Here is a 23,544-nt window from a genome sequence, read left to right as displayed (position 1 = left end):
TCCATTTAGGGAAATACAGAGCACAAAGACCACACCTTTACAAACAGTTGTAGAATTGTTGGGTTCAAATGGGTAGCTGTGTTGGTCTGAAATAGCACAATAGAATCAGAGTCCAGTAGCACCTTTAAGCCCAACAAAGATTTATTCAGAGCGTGAGCTTTCGAGTGCGAGCACTCTTCCTCAGACTAAGAACTCCTTACATGACCATGGGAATATATAGTAAAAATTAATACTGTTACATTAGTAAACTGTGTCACACATCCAAATACAGCCAATGATAATTCTTTGCCAAAACAGCCAATCAATCGTTGGGGTGTGACAAAGGCAGAAGGAAATGGTATCACTGATGCCAGTGTTCCTGAGGGACAGATATGTATGTTTGTGTGTGATTCTATGAGACATATACAGAAAAGCATTTATTAAATCACTGCAATATAATTATGACAGCTTTGCTAAATGGGTACCTTTAACCAGTTTGATGAAGAAATGAAAGGCTATCATGGGAGATTCAGTTCTACTTAAGGGTTGTCATTTCAGACAGGGTTGCCAGAAGGCCTGGAAAAAAAATATATCCTGACCCTTTAACAGACGTTTAATATGTGGCAATGTGCAGTTTTAGATTTTCAGAGCAGAGAGGTAAATAACATGGCCCTTTCAATTCAAAATCACATACCTAAGACTTTCTAGAACCTTCTGAGCATATATGAGGCTTTTGCATGTGGCACTGCATCCACACAGAACCGTCATACGCATCACAAAAGTCAACACTAGATTAGAAAGGCAAAACAGCTGGTTAGACAACCGAAAACTGAGACAGGAAGTGAGAAGGAATGCGGGGGGCGGGGAGGAGATGGCCATTCTTGCTGATAGCCTGTCCAGCTGCCCTCTCTCCCCCCCCCCCCCCCGGCCTTTGAATCTTCCGTCTCCCTGTCGTGAACCTCACGATTTAGGCGCTCTCTAGCTGCACGCCTGCGTTGGGCGGCAGATAGCTTTTCTCTGGGGGAAGGTCTTGCAACGCCTTGAGGGAGCCAAGCGGGGTGGAGCCTGCCATCGTTCTCACCTGTCCCTCGCGCAGGAGGTGGAGACTTGGAGGAACTTGAACTCGGCCAGAAAGTTTACGCAGGAAGGAGGGGGATGCGGAGGGGGCCGGAGCCGTCTGCGGGAGACGGGGAGGGATTTTCCAACAAGGAAACAGAAAGTCCGGAAATCGATAAAGAAGTTGCACCGGGAGACATTTCCAAAGACTTTCGTCCTCCGGACCAATATTATTTCCCGTTCTGCTTTGAATTTTGGCACTAGGATTCGGAACAACCAGCAGCGGACTGACCTCATAAAATGCTAAGGAGCCGGCTGAGTACCGTCCTCTTCTTCCTTTCCACACGGGAGACAAACATCTGCAGTGGGGTGGGGAGCTAAATCAGACGAGGTTTGCTTTTCGGCGCCGTAACCCGGCCCTTCTCCAACTTTTTTTTGGGGGGGTGGGATGGGGAGGAGACTTGCTGCCCCCTTCTTCCTTTGAACCCAACTTCTGGCAGCTGGGGCGGAGCGTGTTCCCCTCACGGCCCAGCCTCTTTGAGTGCCTTAGAGCTTGGAGGGCGGGAGGCGCTGCTGAAAGACGTCTTTTCCTCATGGAGAGCAGCCTCCATGGCTCTGAGCAAAGGGCTGAGGCTGCTGTGGAAGCAGGAGCCCACGCCGAGCGCCCTGCTGGAAGCACGCGGCCGCCAAGATTGCCTCTTGTTGGAAGCCGGCACCGTAGCCACGCTCAGTAAGTGCCTCTTCTTCAGGGAGGGGAGGGAGATTCCGCCCGCACCTATCCGTGAGTAAGGATGCCTCAGAGGCACTTCGATTATTACTCTTGATGATGATGATGATAGGGGCGGCGTACTGGCCTATTGGTTCGACGGAAGTAATAAAAAGTGGCGGGAACTGCGCTCTTTTAATTGCACCACGTGGCACCAGTTTTTTTTAATTAAAAGTGACTGTAGGCCCCGCCTCCTTATTTCCCGTGAAGAACTCAACTGTAGTAAAAGTAACTTTGTGTGGTGGATCAGTTGCTGTCAGGATTCTCACAGTTTCATCTTTCTCCTCTGTTTTGGCAGACTTGATAGCACAGATTGGGTAATGATACGGGGTTGGTGGGCTCTATTCAACCTGGCAGATCAGACGTTGGCAGGTCTGTAGTGGAGAAAATCAGGCTACATTCAGCTACATTCTCCCGTGAACTTTGATTTGGTTAGGTGACCTTAGGAAGGCTTTATGCTTATATGGCTTGCTCAGTTGTCTCACTTTTAACCTGACCAGCATAAAGCTTCTGCATTCAAAGGCAGTATTCCTCAGAATATTACATGATAAGTCTGAGCTAAAGGTGGTTTTACAGGTTCATCCACCTGCTTCTCCTCCTATACATTTAACATAACATGTAACTGACATACAGGTCTAAATTGGAACACATGTAAGCCTGGTAAGGGATAATCCTCACCCATCATCACAAATGAAAATAAAAGGTTGTGCATTATAGGCCTGTTTCTTTTGGTCTCTACATGCGTATAATTGTTTTATGTTATGTCCAGAATATATGATAGGAGATTGGGGCTAATGAAGGCAGACACAGTATTGACTCTTTGTTTTTTTTTTCTGCATATGAATAAGATAAACCTCCAGAGTTTGTTGAGTACTTGCACAACTTGTTGTGAGTTCAAGGCCAGGTAGTCAAATTAGATTAACGGGTTAGAATCTCCTTTTTAAAAAGATGCTCCTGCCAGTTGCTTTTGAGGATCTATCAGGAGGGGTCTGTTCTCACATTCTTCTTCATTGTTTTAAATTGTTGCTATGCAAGAGGACAAAGGCAGGTTTGATGTCTGTACTTTTCTTTCTGTAATGATAAAACATGGAAGGAAAAGATGAAACTCATTCCTCCCCCCTCCAAATGTCAGGTAGCTTGCATTTTAGCTTTAAAAAACTGTAAGGGATCCTAATTATGGGTTTCCCAAATCACATCTGTTGTGACCTTTAAACATAGTAGATATACAGTTCCTTCTTTGAATTTCTGTGTTCATTGAATTAAGGGATCTCTTACTGCATTTAGTCTAAAGTAAACCAAATTTTATTCAGTGGAATGTAATCCCAGCAAAGTTTTCTTACAATTGAGCTCCTGAACTATTGTGGGGTGGGGGGCGATCACTCAGAAAGACAAACCAGGCTGAACTTCTCCAGGTTGAAAAGGCAGCCCATGGTAGCCTTGAACTCTGGAAACTAGAAGCATGAAGGCAAAGGGAGGAAGCAGGACCAAACATGTTTTGTTTACTTATTTAATTCATTTATGCATCACTTTGTGGGAACCCAAAGAGGCTTACAACATTCTCCCCTTCTACATCTTATTCTCCCAACAACTCTGTAAGGTTGGTTACTGGCCCAAGGTCACCCAGTAAGCTTCTCTGGCAAAATGATCCTGGGCCTAGTCTGACACTCTAACCACGGTACCATACTCCACTTCTGTGTCTCTAAGAAGGACACTCAAGGATGAAAGGTGTCTGTCAAAATTAAGACTAGCTATAGACTATAAATTGATTATTTACCACTTGAAATAGATAATTATGAAATCATTGCAAGGTGAACTATCTCCAGTTTAATAAGTTATTCATATTTGAACAACTTTTGTGTTGTACTTTATTTGAAGAAAAAAATAATCATTAACAATAACTATTTAAATTGTTTTATTTAACTAACATTATGTAGCATATATATTCTTGTATTTGTTTAAACATCCCTGAAGATCTCAAGATTTCTCCAATCTTCTAAAAAAATTTCACTGCTTACCCCTCCCTCCTCCCATTTAGCTCAACATCTCCTCCTTATCCAGACCTGCTCTACGCCAAACAATTCATTGAAATTCTTGAAACTTAGCACTTAAGAGATAAGGGGTTGATACTGTGTGCAAAGATTTGCAGAGGACCAAAATGAACTGAGGTCTCTTAACTCTGCATGTTTACTTTATAACATTTTTGCTGTGAAGATGAGGCGTGTCATCTCTGCAGACACAAATGCACAATTTTGAGAACTGTAAAACCAAGTATCTGTGATATTCTAAGTAGAAAAATTGCCCAAAATAATCCTGGAGAAACCTCTGGGAGAGCCTGACATTGTGAACTTACCAAAAGTTTTAAACATTGAAGAAGTAGTAGAGTTGAAGTACCCCACTTTTCACTACCTGAAGCAGCTTATGAATACCTTTCCCTTCCTTTCCCCAAAGCAAACACTATGTGAGGTAGGTGGGGCTGACAGAGCTCTAACAGCACTGCTCAGCAAGAACAGCCCTAAGAGAACTGTGACTGGCCCAAAGTCTTCCAGTCTCAAGCTGGCTGCCTATGGAAGAGTTGGGAAATCAAACCCACTTCTCCAGGTTTGAATCCACCGCTCTTAACCACTACACTACAAAGGTGTATTGCATGAATATACAGTTTCATGCTACATAATTAAAAAAACAGTCCATATTCCAGGATGAATAACCTTTGGACTATAATATGCCTTAAATAGAAAACTATCTTTAGACTGATTTTTTTAAAGTCAAAAAGCATTCTATTTAAAAATAACTTTTAAAAATCATTGTTTTTTATCCACCCTTGGAACAGCCATCCTCAGGCTAGTCATGCCCCTAGGAAGATGCTGGTGGTTAGGAATAGTGGTTGCTGCCACTTCCAGCCTTAACACCAGCCCTTTGCACTCAGGTACCCCAACAGACAGGTTGGAGAAGTTCTGACAGCTGTTGGGCTGTCAGCCGCCCTGTTGGCCTCTGCCTGTGCTGCACCAAGTCCTGAAGAACCTGTAATCAATAAAGCTGTGGCCTGATTCTTCCCAGCACAGTATGTCTGTGTCATCCTTCTTCCCCACCCTGGGTTGGTCCCCACTCCAGGCACAAAGGGCTGTGCCGTTAGATCCCAATTGTGACAGTCTGCACAGACACCAGTAGAAGAGAAGGTGACTCAATGAACTTTAATCTGACCCCATAAAAAGGCACATACTCACAGGGTGGAGAGAGACAGGGATTTAGGAAGGATTCAGGCAATAAGTTGCTCCTCCACATTTCTCACAATTTATTTGGGACAATGTGACTGTAAGGTAACGGTAGTGATATGTAATGGAAATTTGAGTTTAACTGCCTGGTCTTGGGATGAGATAGCTGCCAGCGCAGCAATTCACTGGCAGGAATGTTTCACACTTGGATGGAGACAGATGGGGCCAGCAGCAAGTGGTATGGTGGGAGCCATTGATCACTGACAGACAGTTTTATTTCTCCTATGTTTTTGTTAACTACAGCTGAATTCAAGGGGATTGGCTGTTTTGGCAAAGAATAATCCTATGGCTGTATCTGGATGTGTGACACAGTTTAGTAATTTAACAGAGTTATGTTTTGCTTTATATTGCCATTGTCATGGAAGTTCATAGTCTGAGGAAGAGTGCTCGCCCTCGAAAGCTCACACCTTAAATAAATCTTTGTTGGTCTTAAAGGTGCCACTGGAATCTGATTTTATTGTGCTCCTTCAGGAAGTGAGTCTCATATTCAGAAGACCATAGTTCTCAGGAGCATCATGCATTAGATTCAGTGTAACTATGCACACCAAAATTCTCAACATTAACTGTAATGATATATGACAGCTATAGATTTTTTAAAAAACTACGTGTTATTTTTCATTTCCACATGATCTTTCAAATATTCACTGAGCTCCCTTGTTGCTCTTTTCTAAGGCTTTAAGTAAGTGTATTAGGATAAAAAGATATAAACATATACCTAAAAGATATGTCCACTGTAGAAACTGACATGCTGCTTTTTGTACACTGGTTCAAGCAAAGGAATGTGCTCTGTGATTCCATCTTCTTTTCTCCTACAAGGCATGATTTACATAGCAAAGTTCACAAATAACTTGCATTCCTCAGACATTGACATTTCAAGTGTCAAGTCATTTGTTTTACTGTTTGCATTTTTTTTACTGGGATATCTTGCCATCTTTATTCCTTTTGCCTAATGAAATTGTAGAAGCCCCAATCAAGTAGTTTCAGTGTGTGTACAACATAGACACCTGTATAGACATGGAGCTCTAATTGGGGAGTGACCTTATTCTCAGAATTCTATGAGTCAATGAATCCTTTTGTCACAATGGGAATTCTCAATTGTAAACTTCCTGCCATTAGTTCTGCCTTGAAGCATTTTGGGTAATGCCTGTTTGCACTAATGTGTGTAAGTTTATAGCTTTGATGCACCATTGCACTTCCAAGGGCATCATTATTCTTTTGGTTTCTCCTATATGCATTTTGATTTGACCAGAAGACTTAATCTCTCTCTCTCACACACACACACACACCCTTCTGCTAGAGTAGTGCACTAGAACAGACTGTGTGTTCTTGTAAGAGAAGATTAATACTCCAATCCTATGCAAACTTATAAGTTTCACTAATGTTGTGACATTCTATAGCAGTGGTCCCCAACCTTTTTATCACCGGGGACCACTCAATGCCTTTTACTGAGGCCTGGTGTGTGTGGGGGGGGGTAGTTTACTCCTCTACTCTCAACCACTGCCCTAACGCTCTCTGATCGGTGTGGCACTGCACAGCTGCTGCTGGCAATGCCCCACAGTTGGCAGCAGGAAGTCAGGGGTGCCGGCAGGAAAGCAAGCGGAGCAGGGGCTTAGGCAGCGACGTCTCTCGGCAAAAGACTACTCCCCCCGGGCCTCAGTAAAATTGTCAAAGCATTGATTAGTCCCCAGTGATAAAAAGGTTGGGGACCACTGATAGAGAGGGATAATTTTATAGTGCCATGAGGTCCTTCAACAGATTTGCAGAATGGACAGGGGTGATTACATTTGTGTTGGGATGGTGAACAGATCTCTTGTACCACTTGTCGGAATCTCTGATACTAGTTTGTTGACCTCCTTGCCACTTACAGTGGTGGAGGAACAAAATGGAACAAGAGAAAGGAAAGAGGGAATCCCCCTATCCTACTGCATAAGATTCCACCTTTAGCATGCCATGAGTGAGTGCAGTTTTTTAGCCTTTATCTTAACTCCTGAAGGAACAGCATTCAATGAGACATTAGAACACAATTAGGCTTTATAAGTAAAATAAGGTTTACTTGCTCGTATTTACATAAACATATATAATGCTCACTGATCTGACCTTTTCTCAGATCAGGGATACAGAAACTCAGCAAGTTACAAGATAGTCTTTACATGCTGCTTGCAAAAAAGAGAATCTGCGACAGAGCACAGAAGCAATGTGACTGAGCACAAAAGGCTCAGCTTCTCTCCTATTGAAGAGAAGAAATGGGCGGTTCCCACCTGGAACAAAACCTTCTTGAGGTTCTCAGAGGCTAGACCAGTTCAAACTGGTTTCTTGGCAGAGTCTACAATTCTTGAGCTGCAGCCAGGCGTCTCTCTTGAGCTTATGACCAGGACCTTGCAGTGTAGAAACATCAGCCCTAATTAATTAATTAATTCATTCATTCATTCATTGGATTTATAACCCACAGCTCTTGAAAGTTGGCTCGTGACGGGTAACAGAAAAGAGAATCCATGCAATAAAATTCAATAAACCCCCCGTTAAAACCCCATCACAATACACAAAATTGTAATTGATGGCAAAAATCCCATGGCCCTCCTAAACAGGAAGGCCCTTCAGAGGGCAGCATGAGGGAAGTAAGATGTTCGGTACTAGATATTCAGGCATTAATGCCAAGGGAGACCCATATCTCCTGCTCTAGCACTAGCCCCAACCATAAACCTGGCGGAAGAGCTCTGTTTTGCAGGCCCTATGGAAAGCAGTAAGCTCTCCAAGGGCCCACAGCTCCTCCGGGAGCTCATTCTACCAGATAGGGCCCAGATTGTATTAACCTTTAATTTCCTGGATTTGATTCTCTGCTCTTCCACATGCAGCCAACTGAGTGACCTTGGGCCATCGGCAATTCTCTCAGAGCTCTCTCAGCCTTATCTACCACACAGGGTATCTGTTGTGGGGAAAGGAAGGATAGGTGCTTGCAAGCCACTTTGAGACTCCTTCCGGTAATAAGAAGCAGGGTACAAAAAACCAACTCTTCTTTATCCAGCAGGGCTCTTTTTATGTTCTTACCATTTATTCTTTGTCTTCATATGCATCTTGCCACATATTTAAGTTACCACTTATTTTGTTGTTAAAATAGTGACTTTCAGAATTTCAGAAAAAGTTCACACCTGAACTCCAAACATTTCTTAAACAAGACAGCATTACACCAGCCAACATCATACGCTGTTAGTAATATTTGATACCAGTTCAAGACCCACTAGAAATCTTATATCTACATAATGAGAAAACAGTTATAGTCCGAGATCATGTTACTGCAATAATCCTTGTGTAATGACCCTTTCCTTTTTTCCCTTCCAGATGTCATTGTCTCAGACATAGCTAACAATCTTCAAACCCAATTTTATACACTGTGATAGCCCTGGATTTTACCACCGTACCCAAGGATACCAGATGTCTTCCTTGGTTCTGGGTATAGTGAAAATTGGGAGTGCTGTAGCATTTTTTAAAGCCCGTTTCGTATACTTGGATAGTATTTTCCCCAAGTCTTGTTATTTATGCATTTTATTATATGATTTCCCCAGCTGCTGAAGAGAAAGAAGAAATTAAAGGGCAATATGAAAAGCTCATGGACGGGTATGGATGCTTAGGGCAGCTTCAGTTAAAATCTGGTAAGTATGTGGTTGAAAGAATATCATTGTTGGATATATAAATGATCTATGCATCCATCTTGCATAACTGAGAATATTTTCTGACTCATCATTTGTATATTGATTGTAAAAGTTGGAAATTTTGAGGTTTCATTGTAGTACAAGAAATTGTTCAGCAATAGAAGTTTTAAAGGTTTCTTTATTAAACTTTCCATTGTTTAATAATACCTTCTGAACTTGAAAACAAATTATATTTCTTTTAGAAATCCAGTGTTAATTGTACAAACTGTATTCCCAACCACAAACACCCTTCAGTGGGATTTGCTTCTCGTGAATGTGCTAAGAGAGCTCACTGTTGGGTCTCATTCCCCACACCTAGGAGTCTACTTCTCTGTTACTGGTTTTTATTTTATTTTTTGTATTTGTCAGGGAGATATTTCCAATCAGTGAAACCTCTCAAATTGTATCACTGGAGCAACAGGAAAAATGATATTCAACTGAACTTTGCCCTGACAAGTAGCTATTAAAAAGACAGCGGTAGGGCTGTCACTTTTATATGGATAAAGGCTCTGTACCTTTGACAGCTGCATACCAATGGAAACACAACAGGTGATGCTTTTTCTGCCCTGAAGGTGGGAGAAGCTGCACCTGTTTTATTATTGCCTGTCTTGCAGCTGTTAAAAGCCTGTAAAAATATGACAGCGCTAGTGAACGAACCCCTGTTTTCATGCTCAGCAGCACTAACTAATAGTATTTCCCCCGTTTTAATTCATTTTGAAATGGTTTTTCATTGTTAACTTCAATTACCAGTGTTCTCTAATTAGTTTTGATCACCTTCTGTTTTGAGTTTCTTGAACATAGAATTTCCAGTACCGCAAGCCACAGCTCCTTCCTTAGATTTCATATTGCAGCAATCTGTATGCACTAGGGTTGCTAAATCTTTGCTAGGATATGGCACCTTCAAGGTTACTGGAGCTGGGTACTGTCACTGCAGTTCCTTTCCTCTGTTCTTCCCCTTAAACCTCTACTCCTTACTACAGGCAATAGAGGAAGGCTGGGTGAGGAAGCCAGTGCCACCACTGAGTTAAATGGTTCAGAAGCTGCTTTGCCTTTTGGTCCTTTGGAGACATGAAATGTCTCTTTTGAAGACTTGGAAACTCTGATTTGGACACACTGAAAGTCACCTATTTAGAGGACATGGGGTTGATGCAATGTTTGGTGGACTTTATTACGGGCAACCGAGCAGAAGATTTTGTTTCTTCTATACAACAAGAGGAATGTTGGGGTCTCTAGTGGAAAACAAGCAAATATAGGTATTTATTTATAATCTGCATTTCTCACAGAGACTCAAAACAGATTACCTACAGTAAGAAAACAATCAATATGAGGCATATAATAAGAAAGGTACTAAGATTAAAATTGCAGAAATATAAATAAACACAGTGTATTTGACATAATACAAAGTGTAGTTACAACGTAGAAAAGTGGTATTACAGCACTATGAAACTTACAGCAAAAGAGATGATCCATCCTGTCCACAGTCCCTTTTTCATTTTAAAAAGCACCTTCTTGATTATGGTTAAGAGTTCTGAGTGTATACATCAGCCTATGGCTAGTACATATCATCATGGCTGCCTAGTGTTTTCAGAGTGTTTTGATTTTCATTGGTTAATTTCTTGATTGAAAAGGAGGTTGGCCCTTTTTAATTGTTGTATATTTCGTCCAGTACATAACCTCTGGCTGATTCTCTGTATATAACTTTGAGAGAATTTAGCTTACTACTTGCTTCTTTTTGCTCCAAGCGCCATTTATTTCACTGATTGAAAAAGTCTTTGAAATAAATAGGTTCTCTGGGAGAGCAGAAAGCCATAAGAGCAAACCAAGTTTGTTTGTTTGTTTTGGATGACTGATGATAAAGAATGAACATAGGATTGGCCATAATACTCTAAACCCACCACTCGGCAGAGAACCTTACGGAATATGTATTAGTCATAGTATATAGTCTAGACATGCTTAAATCCAAATATTTGTCCTTGCTAGCCTATAAAACAGTAAAAAATGGAGCACAAGTTAGCCAACAGGAGTTAATCAAGCAGGAAACATTATATAATTCAGAGCTGGAAAAAGTTAGTGTCATTTGTTTATCATACTAGCCTCTCACCACTGGAGACCAGCTGTTTGTGGTGGCTTGTAAATAGGTAGGTAATTGAACTCTTCAGTAACGGATGGACTGAACCTACAACTTTTAGTAGGAATGTTTCTCCTATTAGTGATTGTATTTAAACTAAACTGGCTTGCAAATGTTTAGGTAATAAATATTTTAATTATTTGGAGTCAGACAGTATTGAAAAAGTAGAAATATTAAAAGAACTGTGTGGGTTGCCCTTCTGTTTCTGCACACAATTCAAAGTGCTTTTTCAGACTTCAGACATAGATATCTCCTGAACCAGTCTGTCAACCCACTGAAATCTTCTGGAAAGGTTTATCTTTGTGCTGTTTTAATATGTTTGTAAGCCATTTTGAACAGGATCATAATATTTTAAATAATAAAAATAAAGAAGAAGAAGGGTTAGTTCTTACATGCCACTTTTTCTCTACCTGAAGGAGGCTCAAAGCGGCTTAAATCGCCTTCCCTTTCCTCTCCCCACAACAGACACACTGTGGGGTGGGTGAGGCTGAGAGAGCCCTGATATTACGGCTCGGTCAGAACAGCTTTATCAGTGCTGTGGCGAGCCCAAGGTCACCCACAGCTGGCTGCATGTGGGGGAGCGCAGAATTGAACCCGGCATGCCAGATTAGAAGTCCACACTCCTAACCACTACACCAAACTGGCCCTGAAGTAAACCTTCCTGATCCCTATTACAATACAATGATACAAGATTTTTCCAATTTTCTGTATTTGCACTAGAAGGCAGTTAGGTTTTGTGAAGTTGATCAACCAGGTTAATGTTTCTCAAAGGCCAAAGCATTCCCTTAGTCGGACAACTCAGTCAGAATGACTCACTAGGTCCCTGTATTTTCTTTTGTTAGGAGGGGCTGAAGCAGAACTAAGGGCAGTGTGTGTTCTTCTGAGCATTGCCTCCAATGTGCTACACATTAGTCACTACAGATTTTCAAGTTGAATTCTAATCTGTATTTATATTGGTGTATAACAGAGAGCATAGCAACAAGAATGCGTAACAAGTAAGATGCATCTAAATAGCCTGATTAGTGTAAATGTATAGAAATCACTTTGCAGGCAAAAGGTGAATTGAGTGTTTGTGGTATTTGTTTTAAATGTTCAGTTTAGGACAATTTCTGTAACAGTGTGTTATGGAATACATCTATGTCCATGGATGTGAATGTTCCTACAGTATATGGAACATTGATGGTGGTCACTGACCAAAGTCAGAGAAGACTTGATTCAAATAATGGTATAATATCTGAGGATGCCACCTGCTCTTTAACTAGTTTAGGATTTGGCTACAGAAAGAAGAAGGCATTTGTAACAAGGACCCTGAGAGAGTGAGAAATGCTGTAGTGATAACTTTACCCATAAAAAAGAATAAAGGATAATAGTAGGGCTAGTGAATGTGGGAAAGGCTTAATCGAGAAGTCTGTGCATCTCTGGGATAGTCTTCTCAGCCTAGTACGCAGACCTAGGATAAATACATGGATGCACACATTTTGAAATAATTTGCTTGTTTTAAATGTTTTGGTGTATTACATAAGCTATAACAATTACTCGGCAACTCCAGAACTTGAATCAAGAACCATATAGACTGTGATCATGAGCACTTACATATACACTAAATATTTTCAATCTACTTTCAATGCACTTTGCAACTGGATTTTACCGTGTGAAATGGCAAATGGTCACTAAAGTGGATTGAAATGGCCTTATTTATCATATTTACAGGGCCTCAGAGCTCAGTTCAGGAAATAGGGATACAAAACTTCTTGATTGGCGAAGTCTGGTGTAAATACCGGGGCCTGGTATTCTATTTTTGTTCAGGTATCCGAGCAGGATCTTCTGCTTTGGGTTCTCATTTCCTTAACTGAGTTCAGGGAAGATATTACAGGTCTAGCTGTTCCCCTATCCCTATCCCTCGCTTGTGGCACTGATCTTTGTCTGGATTTACCTACAGCAGTGTCCAACAGTGAATGGTAGGCAATTCCACCCCACTTTCTCTCTCAATAAGAGCTTCTACCACTAGTTTGCTGTTCAGTGGTGGAAAATAGTTGATTGTATATAACTAGACAGTTTCAGAAAGGGAACATTGAAGGAGTCTTCAGGACCTCCATATCCAGTAAAGCACATTGTACACCTGGACTGTAAGAGCCATTTTTACTGTCTTTAATGACAGGAATGTTGAAAATAGCACAACAGGTTGTATTGAAGTAGGGAGAAGACTAGTGAGCCTGTTTTTCATGAGGTGCCTATATCATGCTTCATGAAGCAGCCTCACAGAACAAGTTAGCAAGGTGAAAGGAAAAAACAAAACAAAACTAGACCCATGTCCCTTCTCTGAGCCCACTCAGCAAATCTGTGAGATTTGCCTCTACATTGGAAATTGTCTGAGTTGCTAGTGTCACTTGATCTTTGTGATTAAGCTTGCTGGCGGGTGAACGGTAATGACTGGGGAAGGCACTGACAAACCACCCCATATTGAGTCTGCCATGAAAACGCTAGAGGGGGTCACCCCAAGGGTCAGACATGACCCAGTGCTTGTACAGGGGATACCTTTACATAGAATATAGAATATCTTTGTCATACCTTGCTTTTATTCTGAGTTAGTTTGGTAGATGTTCTATAATATAGCACTTGTTGGTTAGTGTCTTTGAATCTGAGTAACTCTAGATTCAGATTGAAAATTCTTAAAGAAGATTACATATTTTGTTGGGAGGTTAAAAGTATTACTGAAAACTCTTTTCTAGTGTGAAAGCTCCTCCACGGACCTGTTGGCCTGTGACTCTGAAATGTAATTTAGCTTGAATTGAAAAAGATTTCAGTGTATGTTCAAAAAGTTTCCTTTTATTGGTTGCTTTTTACTCTCATAGCAGATGTTTAAACACATTAGTAGCCTTTCATTCTTCTTGCTTATTTGAATTATATTCTTACCTAAGAGATCTTATTTCTGTAAAACATGGCTGGACTTTTCAGAGATGTAAAAAAATAGTATTTTGAACAATGAGTATTATTCAATGCAACAGAATATTTAAAGCATTAAAAATATATATAGTAAAGAAAATGCAAAACTTTGCAAGAGTTTAAGTTGTGCGAATAGTGATCAAAGGGGCCCTCTGGAAAAAATCTTTGGGAACCATGTGATTTAGTTTTTGTTTCTTTTCTTACCCAACGTATCCAATTATCCATTATAAGAATGGGCCTTGCAAGACAGTAGTCAAAAGATCAGACGCTGTTGTCTCAAAATACTCAAATGACTGTATTTGCTAGAACTGTGCACTGTAGCTGCAGGTGAAGAATGTGATCCCCTAACTTTGTTTGCAGAATATGTGGTCTGGTATTGTCATTTTAAAGTGGCACTCTATATATGTGGGCTGGGCAGGTGCATGACGGGGTAGGGAGTGGGAAGGGAAGGGTTCCCCGGGTGGCTGTGTACACAGCTCTGCTTCTCAACCCTATCCTACACAATCACACCACTTCTGTTTCAGGGGTTTCACATGGTAAAAAAGTTGAGAAAGGCTGGTCTAAACCTTTACACTGCCTAGTGAAATTAAGAAGTCAGCATCCATAAATTCAGTTTAAATTCTGGGGGGGGGGGGGGGGAGACTGTGGAAGCCAGGAAGCTTTGAGGAAGTCTCTGCACTGGCACGAGAATGTGGGGTTAGCAGGTGAAGACATGGAGCACAAAGGCCCTTTCTTTATTGAAAACAAGCACTAATGGTTTAGAAGCTAAAGCAATTAAAAAGCAATAAAACAGTAAAAGCAATATCCAGACCCTCCTTGAAAATGAAAATAAATATGGACTGGGTGTATTTTTTAAAACATTGAATTTATTTTCCAGAATTACAAAAAATTAAAACCATATCCTTAAGCTAGAAATAAGAAATCCTGAATAAGCTCGAACTAGTTAATAGCAGTGGTGACCACTGTCAATTCACTTCTTCAACAGACTCATCATGGAATGTGACAGAATATAAAAGGTTAAATGATTAGAGATTGTCCTTTCATTATTTTGTCATGTTTATATTTTCTCTGTCTTTGGCTTGAAACATTTTACCTCAATGTGTTTCCATTGGAATTGTAAATTTCCCTTATGTTATGTAGGAGAAATTTATTCTAAATGACCAAAAACAACTGTTTGGGGTTTCTATTAATGCAATATGTTTTTCACAGTCATTTAAACAGCAATACCAGCTGCATTGATATACTTGCAAATTAGGAGATGCATAATGTGATTTGGATTATGGCATAAATATTCTAAATGAGATAACCAGTGGAGAGCTCAGAGTGCCTTCATTGTCTAGAATTAAATTTGCATTTTCTTCCCTTCCTCACAGATTTTTGCAGGCCCTTCTTTTAAAGATCTTCTCTGAATATTGTTTTCACCGCTTTAGTTTCCCTCTTCATTTCTATTCCAGCACTGATCATTTCCTGTGCTATTCTTCATAGGTTTGCAATCTACTCTGCAAAAAGCAGTACCATAGTTACTTCATAGTTATTTCAGCATGCTGACTGAAGTAGAAGGCTGTGGAAGAAGAGAAGGGCTACAGAGTGCTAGCCTACTGGTTTTTATAGCAGTTGACTGGCAAAGCAGAAAGTAGAAAAACTGATGGCAAAATAAAAGTTGATACTTTTCTTATCTTAGAACATAAGAGGACATGAGAGAAGCCATTCTGGATCAGGCCAATGGCCCAACCAGTCCAACACTCTGTGTCACACAGTGGGCCAAACCCAGGTGCCATCAGGAGGTCTAGCAGTGGGGCCAGAAGTCTAGAAGCCTTTTCACTCTTGCTCCCCAAGCACCAAGAAATGCAGAGCATTATTGTCCCAGATCAATCTATACCTTGTGGCTAAAGCCTGCTGTGAGACTGACCTGGAAATTGCAGCTGGTACATAATGCAGCTGCTAAGGTCCTCATTGGAATATCTTGGAGGGGTCACATTCAGCCAGCCCTAAGGCAACTGCATTAGCTGCCAGTTGTGTTTCAGATGAAGTTCAAGATTTTGGTATTGGCCTTCAAGGCCTTAAGTGCTCTGGGCCCTACATATCTGGTCATGTCAACTTGCTCTTCCCCTGCCAAAATGGCCAGTGGGCCTTGAGGGGTTGGGAAGGGAAGGGACCCTGGGTGAGCATGTATATAGCTGTGCTTCCCAATTTTATTCTACATGATCACTCCACTTCTAGGGTTTCTTGAAGCCTGAAGAATGTTTCAGGGGGTTCTCAACTGTAAAAAAAAAAAAAGTTGAGAAAGGCTGTTCTGCTATGAAAACCTAATTTATATTCACTCTCTGTTTTCTGTTAATTAACCAGTTTTTGATCCCATGATTGCTGAGTTTGCTTTGATGAGGAACTTTATCAAAAGCTTTCTGGAAGTCTACATGTTCAAAGAATTCCAAAAGTTTAGTAAGACAAAATTTTTCCCTTACAGAATCCATGCTGACTCTTCCTCAGTAGCCTTTGTCCTTCAATGTGCCTACTAATTCTGTCTTTAATAACGGATTCCACTAACTTACCTAGTATCAAGGTTAGACTTCCTAGCCTGTAATTTCCTGGGTCTCCTCTGGTACCTTTTAAAAGATGATGTTAGCCGCCTTCCAGTCCTTGGGAATGGAGGCAGGTTTTAGTGATAGATTGCATTCTTTTGTCAGGAGCTCCAGAAGTTCCCATTTGAGTTCTTTCAGAACCTGGGCCTGGTGATTTGTCTGTTTTTAATTCGTCCATTAGTCATAGGACCTCCTCTCTTATCACCTCAATCAGACTCAGGTCTTTCAACACCCCTCCTGAAATCTCCCATAGACCCATTATCCATGGGGATTTTAGCGCGCGTTCGGGGTGGAATGGCGGCGACTAAAATCACCGGCTGCAACCGGCCGCAGATTCGGTGCACGGCGCCGAAAAAGTTGCGTTAGCAGAACGCGGACGAAAGCGCAGCTTCCCGGGCGACCAGGGCGCAACCGGAGACGGCGCCGAGTTGACCGCGTGCATAATCGGGGAGGCCGGAGGGTCGGAAGCAGCGCGACCGCTCAAGCGGCTGCCGGAACGAATGGCGGCGCAGGCCGGGGGGAACCCAAGGGAACATGGAAAGGCGGCCGGAGAGCTCACAGTGGAGGGGGGCGAGGGGATCGCCGCGGCTAAGGATGGCAGAGAGGCCGGCCACCCACCTCCCACCCATTCCCAAACACACACCTCAACCACAAACGAGAATGGAGGCGAGGTCTCTAAGAAAATACCAAAACTTTATAAAACAGTGTGAATGAACAAAGGACAAATATACAATACAAAGCTTAAAGTAGGGGAAACAATATAAAGGGGAAACCTATGGGGCAGAGGAACTGGGGCAGCAAAGAAGGGGAGAGGCGAACTGGGAGTAAACTAAGGGGAAGGGGAAACATGCTCCCTCCCCCTCCGTGCCTGACAAACCCGGCAGGGCTACGCCTGCGCAGGCTGCTTCTGTCCTTCCTGGCCTCCGACTCCGACGCTCACCAACACAGCGGCGCGCTCGCCTCGCTTCCCCTTGGCTCCGCATCGATGCCTTGACACCCGCCGCTCCGGGTTTTGCCGCCGCCGCGCCCCATCCCGTGCATAACTGGTTTGCATCGCGTCTTCCCCCTCCGCGTTTTCCATGTGACCCGAAATCGTCTTTTCGGCGGCCATGCATAATGGGCCATAGTGAAGACAGAGGCAAAAAATGCATTCAGCTTCTCTGTCATTTCCATGTCATCGTTTAGCTACTTTTAACTACTTGAGCATCCAATGGCACCCCTGCCTCCCTGGCTGGTACTCTGCATCTAATGAACTTAAGGAAAAAATTATTTTTGGTCTTTATACTTTTTGCAATATGAGACTCCTGTGTGTAGTAAAAAGCAGGGTACAAAAAACAGTTTTTCTCTTCCTCACAGTCCCTTTTTGTTTGGCTGATCACTGACTTGCATTTTAGTTGCCAAAGCTTTTATTTACCTCCCTTGGATAAGCCTTCCTCTGTTTAAATGAATCCTTTTACTTGTTGCATTACATTGTTTGTTAACTATCTAGGCATTTTTTCATATCTATTGGTATCTTTTCTAACCTGCAGTATACATTGTATCTGAGCTTCCAGTAATGTAGTTTTAAATCATCTCGAAGCTTCTTGAATGGATTTGACTCTCCTTAGTTTCTTTCTCAAAAGCACTCTCATTTGTGAGAAGTTAACACTTTCTAAACTTAAATGTGGCTACATTGGTATTTTGGGGGCAATTTCCTGTGTATATAAATGCCAAATTTAATATCTTTATGGTCACTGTTCCCAACTGGTGCTATCATATTTACATCTCTCAGTAGGTCTTGAGTGTTACTTAGGATGAAGTCCAGGATCACCTCCCCCTGTAGGTTCTGTGACCTTTCCTCCATGGCACAATCATTGCAAGTATCTTGAAACCCAATCTATGTCTCCTCTTGAACACTTATTGACCCTATCAGTGCATGAATAGTTAAAATAATCTATTATGACAGTCATTTCATCTAGCTGCTTTCCTTAATTCTTTTGCTATTTTTAAATTATTCTCAAACCTTTGATCTGGTGAGCAATAACAAACATCCATAATTAAGAGAGCCAGTTTGGTGTAGTGGTTAGGAGTGCGGACTTCTAATCTGGTATGCCAGGTTCGATTCTGCGCTCCCCCACATGCAACCAGCTGGGTGACCTTGGGCTCGCCACGGCACTGATAAAACTGTTTTGACCGGGCAGTGATATCAGTGCTCTCTCAGCCTCACCCACCCCACAGGGTGTCTGTTGTGGGGAGAGGAATGGGAAGGCGACTGTAAGCCGCTTTGAGCCTCCTTCGGGTAGGGAAAAGCGGCATATAAGAACCAACTCTTCTTCTTCTTCTTCTCCTTCTTCTCCTTCTTCTCCTTCTCCTTCTTCTCCTTCTTCTCCTTCTCCCTTCTCCCTTCTCCCTTCTCCTTCTGTGCACTATTTCCACCCATAGTGTTTCTGTAAGCAAATCTGTTTTTCTTTACAGTTTTATTGGACTATACACCCTCTCTGAAATACAGGGCCACTACTACTGACCTTTTCTTCCCTATCCTTCTGATATAATTTATATCTGGGAATTACTGTATCCCAGTGAGTATCCCCTTCCCAACAAATTTGTGAAATGCTCACAATGTATATGTTCTCCTTTGACCCTAAGCCAGGCTTTTTGAACCAGGATTTTGTTAAACCCTAGGGTTTCTTGATAGCCCTGGAAGGGTTTCCCAAATGGGTGGGAATTAATTTTAAAATATTTTTAAAACATTTAGTGGGTGGTATGACCTTATATGGTCATACCATATATGGTCATGACTACCAAACCATCCCTTCCCAAAATGGCCAATATTGGGCCTGGACGAGGTGGGAAGGGGAGCGGCCCTTGGTGGGCATCTACACAGCTATGCTTCCTAACCATATTCTGCAGAGTTGTACCACTTCTGGGGTTTGTCAAAGTCTGAAGAATGTTTCAGGGGTTTCTCAAAGGATAAAAAGTTGAGAAAGGCTACACTAAGCATCCCAGCCTATTTAGACTATGTGTAATATCTGCTACCTTTGCACCATGCAGGCAAATCATCATGTGGTTGGTATATGGGTTTGTGATCCATCCATCTACATGCCTAAGGATCAAATCATCAAGAGCCCCTCTCTCTTAGACTACAGATGCCTGTTTGCCAGCTTTTTCATCATAGTGCCCCATTTGCACTCAGTGCAATACATTGGATATCCCCCTGCTGATATTCTACCTTTATAACTGCTTATTTATAAAGGTACTCACCCTTTTAGGGAGGAGTAGAGCTTAGTGCCATGGTTTATTGCTCTGCTGTTGAACTTTTACATCTGCTAAACTCACCTGTTTATTCCCTTGTTGCAGATACTTTGTCACTAGAGCTGGGCCTGTTACCTCACAGAGCTGGGGCCTAAATAAATGGCTTAGGTGAAACCTCCACACACCTGTGGAGCCAATCACACTGCTTGGGAGCTAACCAATAAAGGAGAATGTTAGCAAGCACATAACATGAGGTTCTATGACATAGGACAAGTAAAGGAGGGTTTTTATGAGAAATGTGATCCTGAATGTGCCTATGTGGGAAGGGAATCCTTCCCACTAAGACTGGCCATGCCTTCTTGACCTGCAGCTTGGCATGCATGAAAACGGAGGCAAGAGGAACAGTGCTTTTGCTCTCTGTTAATGTACACTGGAAACAGGCCCTTCCAAAAGATAGCAAATACTTGGTTTATAGGGATCCAGCAGATTGGCATGTATAATGCTCCTGAGGGTCATAATCCATACATTGAAGAACATCTTGCAAGAGAAGCTGTTTTCTCCCCTTAGAAGTGAAATTGACTAGACCACTGCTTAGGTTATATTGTCAACTCACATACAGTCTGCTGTGTTACCCATAAATAAACTTCCTGGCTACTATAACAGGTTTAATGTAATGTAATGTTTTGCCTCTCGTGCTTGGTTAAATAGTGTGAAAAAATTATAGGGGAACCTAGGGCCTCTTTGGTCAAACAAGAAATGACTGGACGTGGTCAAACAAGAAATGACAAGACTGAACATCGACATTTTAGGAATCAGTGAACTAAAATGGACAGGAATGGGTGAATTTAATTCAGATGACTATCAGGTATACTACTGTGGACAAGAATCTCGCAGAAGAAATGGAGTAGCCTTCATAATCAATAAGAGAGTAGGAAAAGCAGTCTTGGGATACAATCCCCAAAATGACAGAATGATCTCAGTTCGAATCCAAGGCAAGCCATTCAACATCACAGTGATCCAGGTCTATGCCCCAACCACTGCTGCTGAAGAGGATGAAGTTGATCAGTTCTATGAAGCCCTACAACACCTTCTAGAAGCAACGCCAAAAAATTATGTGCTTATCATCATGGGGGATTGGAATGCTAAAGTAGGAAGCCAAAAGATAACCGGGATAACAGGCAAGTTTGGCCTTGGAGTACAAAATGAAGCAGGGCACAGGCTGGTAGAATTTAGTCAAGAGAATACAATGGTCATAGCAAACACTCTTTTCCAACAACCCAAGAGACGACTCTACACATGGACATCACCAGACGGTCAACACAGAAATCAGATTGACTATGTGCTCTGCAGCCAAAGATGGAAAAGTTCTATCCAGTCAATAAAAACAAGACCAGGAGCTGATTGTGGTTCAGATCATGAGCTTCTTGTTGCAAAATTTAGGCTTAAATTGAAGAAAGTAGGGAAAAGCACTAGGCCACTCAGGTATGAACTAAATCATATCCCCGACGAATACACAGTAGAGGTGACAAATAGATTTAAGGAATTAGATCTGATAGACAGAGTGCCTGAAGAACTATGGACGGAGGTTCGCAACATTGTACAAGAGGTAGCAACTAAAACCATCCCAAAGAAAAAGAAATGCAAGAAATCAAAATGGCTGTCTGAGGAAGCTTTACAAATAGCTAAGGAGAGAAGGGAAGTGAAAGGCAAGGGAGAAAGAGAAAGATACACCCAATTGAATGCAGAATTCCAGAGAAAAGCTAGAAGAGATAAGAATGCCTTCTTAAATGAACAGTGCAAACAAATAGAAGAAAACAATAGAATGGGGAGGACCAGAGATCTTTTCAAGAAAATTGGAGATATGAAGAGAACGTTTCATGCAAAGTTGGGTATGATAAGGGACCAAAATGGTAGGGACCTCACAGAAGCAGAAGAGAATAAACAAAGGTGGCAAAATTATACAGAACAATTATACAAGAGCGAGCTTAACATCCCTGATGACCACAGTGGGGTAGTTACTGACCTGGAGCCAGACATCCTGGAATGTGAAGTCAAATGGGCCTTAGGAAGTCTGAGCAACAATAAAGCTAGTGGTGGTGACAGCATTCCAGTTGAACTATTCACAATCTTAAAGGACGATGCAGTAAAAGTGCTACACTCAATATGCCAGCAAATATGGAAAACTCAACAATGGCCACAGGATTGGAAAAGGTGAGTTTACATTCCAATCCCAAAGAAGGGCAATGCCAAAGAATGTTCAAACTACCGCACCATTGCACTAATTTCTCATGCTAGCAAAGTTATGCTCAAAATCCTACAAGCTAGGCTCCACCAATATGTGGACCAAGAACTTCCAGAAGTACAGGCAGGATTTCGAAGAGGCAGAGGAACTAGAGATCAAATTGCCAACATACGCTGGATCATGGAGAAAGCTAGGGAGTATCAGAAGAACGTCTACTTCTGCTTCATTGACTATGCTAAAGCCTTTGATTGTGTGGAGCACAACAAATTGTGGCAAGTTCTTAAAGAGATGGGAATACCAGAGCATCTTATTTGTCTCTTGAGAAATTTGTATGCAGGTTAAGAAGCAACAGTGAGAACTGAACATGGAATCACTGACTGGTTCAAAATTGAGAAAGGAGTTCGGCAAGGCTATATACTGTCGCCTTGCCTATTTAACTTGTATGCAGAGCACATCATGAGAAATGCGGGATTAGAGGAGTCACAAATTGGGATCAAGATTACAGGGAGAAATATCAACAACCTCAGATTTGCAGATGATACCACTCTAATGGCAGAAAGTGAAGAGGAACTAAAGAGCCTGTTGATGCGGGTGAAGGAGGAGAGTGCAAAAGTTGGCTTGAAACTCAACATCAAGAAAACAAAGATCTGACAAATTTTATTTTCCTGGGCTCCAAGATCACTGCAGATGGGGACTGCAGCAAAGAAATTAAAAGACGCTTGCTCCTGGGGAGGAAAGCTATGGCAGATCTAGACAGCATCCTAAAAAGCAGAGACATCACCCTGCCAACAAAAGTGCGTTTAGTCAAGGCTATGGTCTTCCCAGTTGCAATGTATGGCTGCGAAAGTTGGACCATAAGGAAGGCCGAGCGTCAAAGAATTGAGGCTTTTGAACTCTGGTGCTGGAGAAGACTCTTGCGAGTCCCTTGGACTGCAAGGCGAACAAACCGGTCAGTCCTAGAGGAGATCAACCCTGACTGCTCTTTAGAAGGCCAGATCCTGAAGATGAAACTCAAATACTTTGGCCACCTCATGAGAAGGAAGGACTCCCTGGAGAAGAGCCTAATGCTGGGAGCGATCAAGGGCAAAAGAAGAAGGGGACGACAGAGAATGAGGTGGCTGGATGGAGTCACTGAAGCAGTAGGTGCAAACTTAAATGGACTCCGGGGAATGATAGAGGACAGGAAGGCCTGGAGGATCATTGTCCATGGGGTCGCGATGGGTCGGACATGACTTCGCACATAACAACAACAACAAGGGCCTCTTTAACGAGGTGTGCTGTCTTTTTTTCCTTCTGGTTTATAGTGATAACTCCAAGGTTAGTTGTGGGCTGCTTAAGTTGTATCCAAGGACATATCTTGGGCAAAACAGCAGGTGCAGACACATTCTTACCGTTAATGTAGTAATGGGGGTAGGAAGGGGATTTTTGCTCCCCCATGTTGTGGTGGTTTTAAGTCTTTTAATGAGAGTTTTAAGACACTGTAACCCACCACGAGCCATTTGGGAGTGGTGGGAAATAAATTGAAATAATAATAATAATGTTCTAATTCACAGTATATCAAGATTTCTGAGATTTAGGAATTAAAGCACTATGGCAGCAGGCGTCATAGTAGCTAAAGTTTCAGACTGCAATCTTGGTGAACCATGCTGGGTGACCTCATGCCTG

General features: G+C 42.0%; 1 protein-coding gene across 2 annotated transcripts in view; it reads left to right on the top strand.

Annotated features, from left to right (window-relative positions):
- The first annotated feature begins 1,069 nt into the window (after positions 1-1,069).
- The window catches only part of SYNJ2 (synaptojanin 2), a 75,111-nt gene continuing 52,636 nt past the window's right edge, over positions 1,070-23,544 (top strand). The window contains exons 1-2 of one of the 2 annotated variants that reach the window (XM_077348736.1): positions 1,070-1,765; positions 8,631-8,717. In XM_077348736.1, the coding sequence (XP_077204851.1) occupies positions 1,645-1,765; positions 8,631-8,717 (208 nt within the window). In that variant the 5' untranslated portion in view covers positions 1,070-1,644. The remainder of the gene's footprint in view (positions 1,766-8,630; positions 8,718-23,544) is intronic. The other variant, XM_077348745.1, reaches the window with a different exon arrangement.

This window comes from Paroedura picta, chromosome 1 (assembly GCF_049243985.1).
Source record: "Paroedura picta isolate Pp20150507F chromosome 1, Ppicta_v3.0, whole genome shotgun sequence".
In the NCBI taxonomy this organism is placed as follows: Eukaryota; Metazoa; Chordata; class Lepidosauria; order Squamata; family Gekkonidae; genus Paroedura; species Paroedura picta.
The sequence above is the reverse complement of the archived record's forward strand: the minus strand, read 5'-3'. Positions and strand labels throughout refer to the sequence as shown.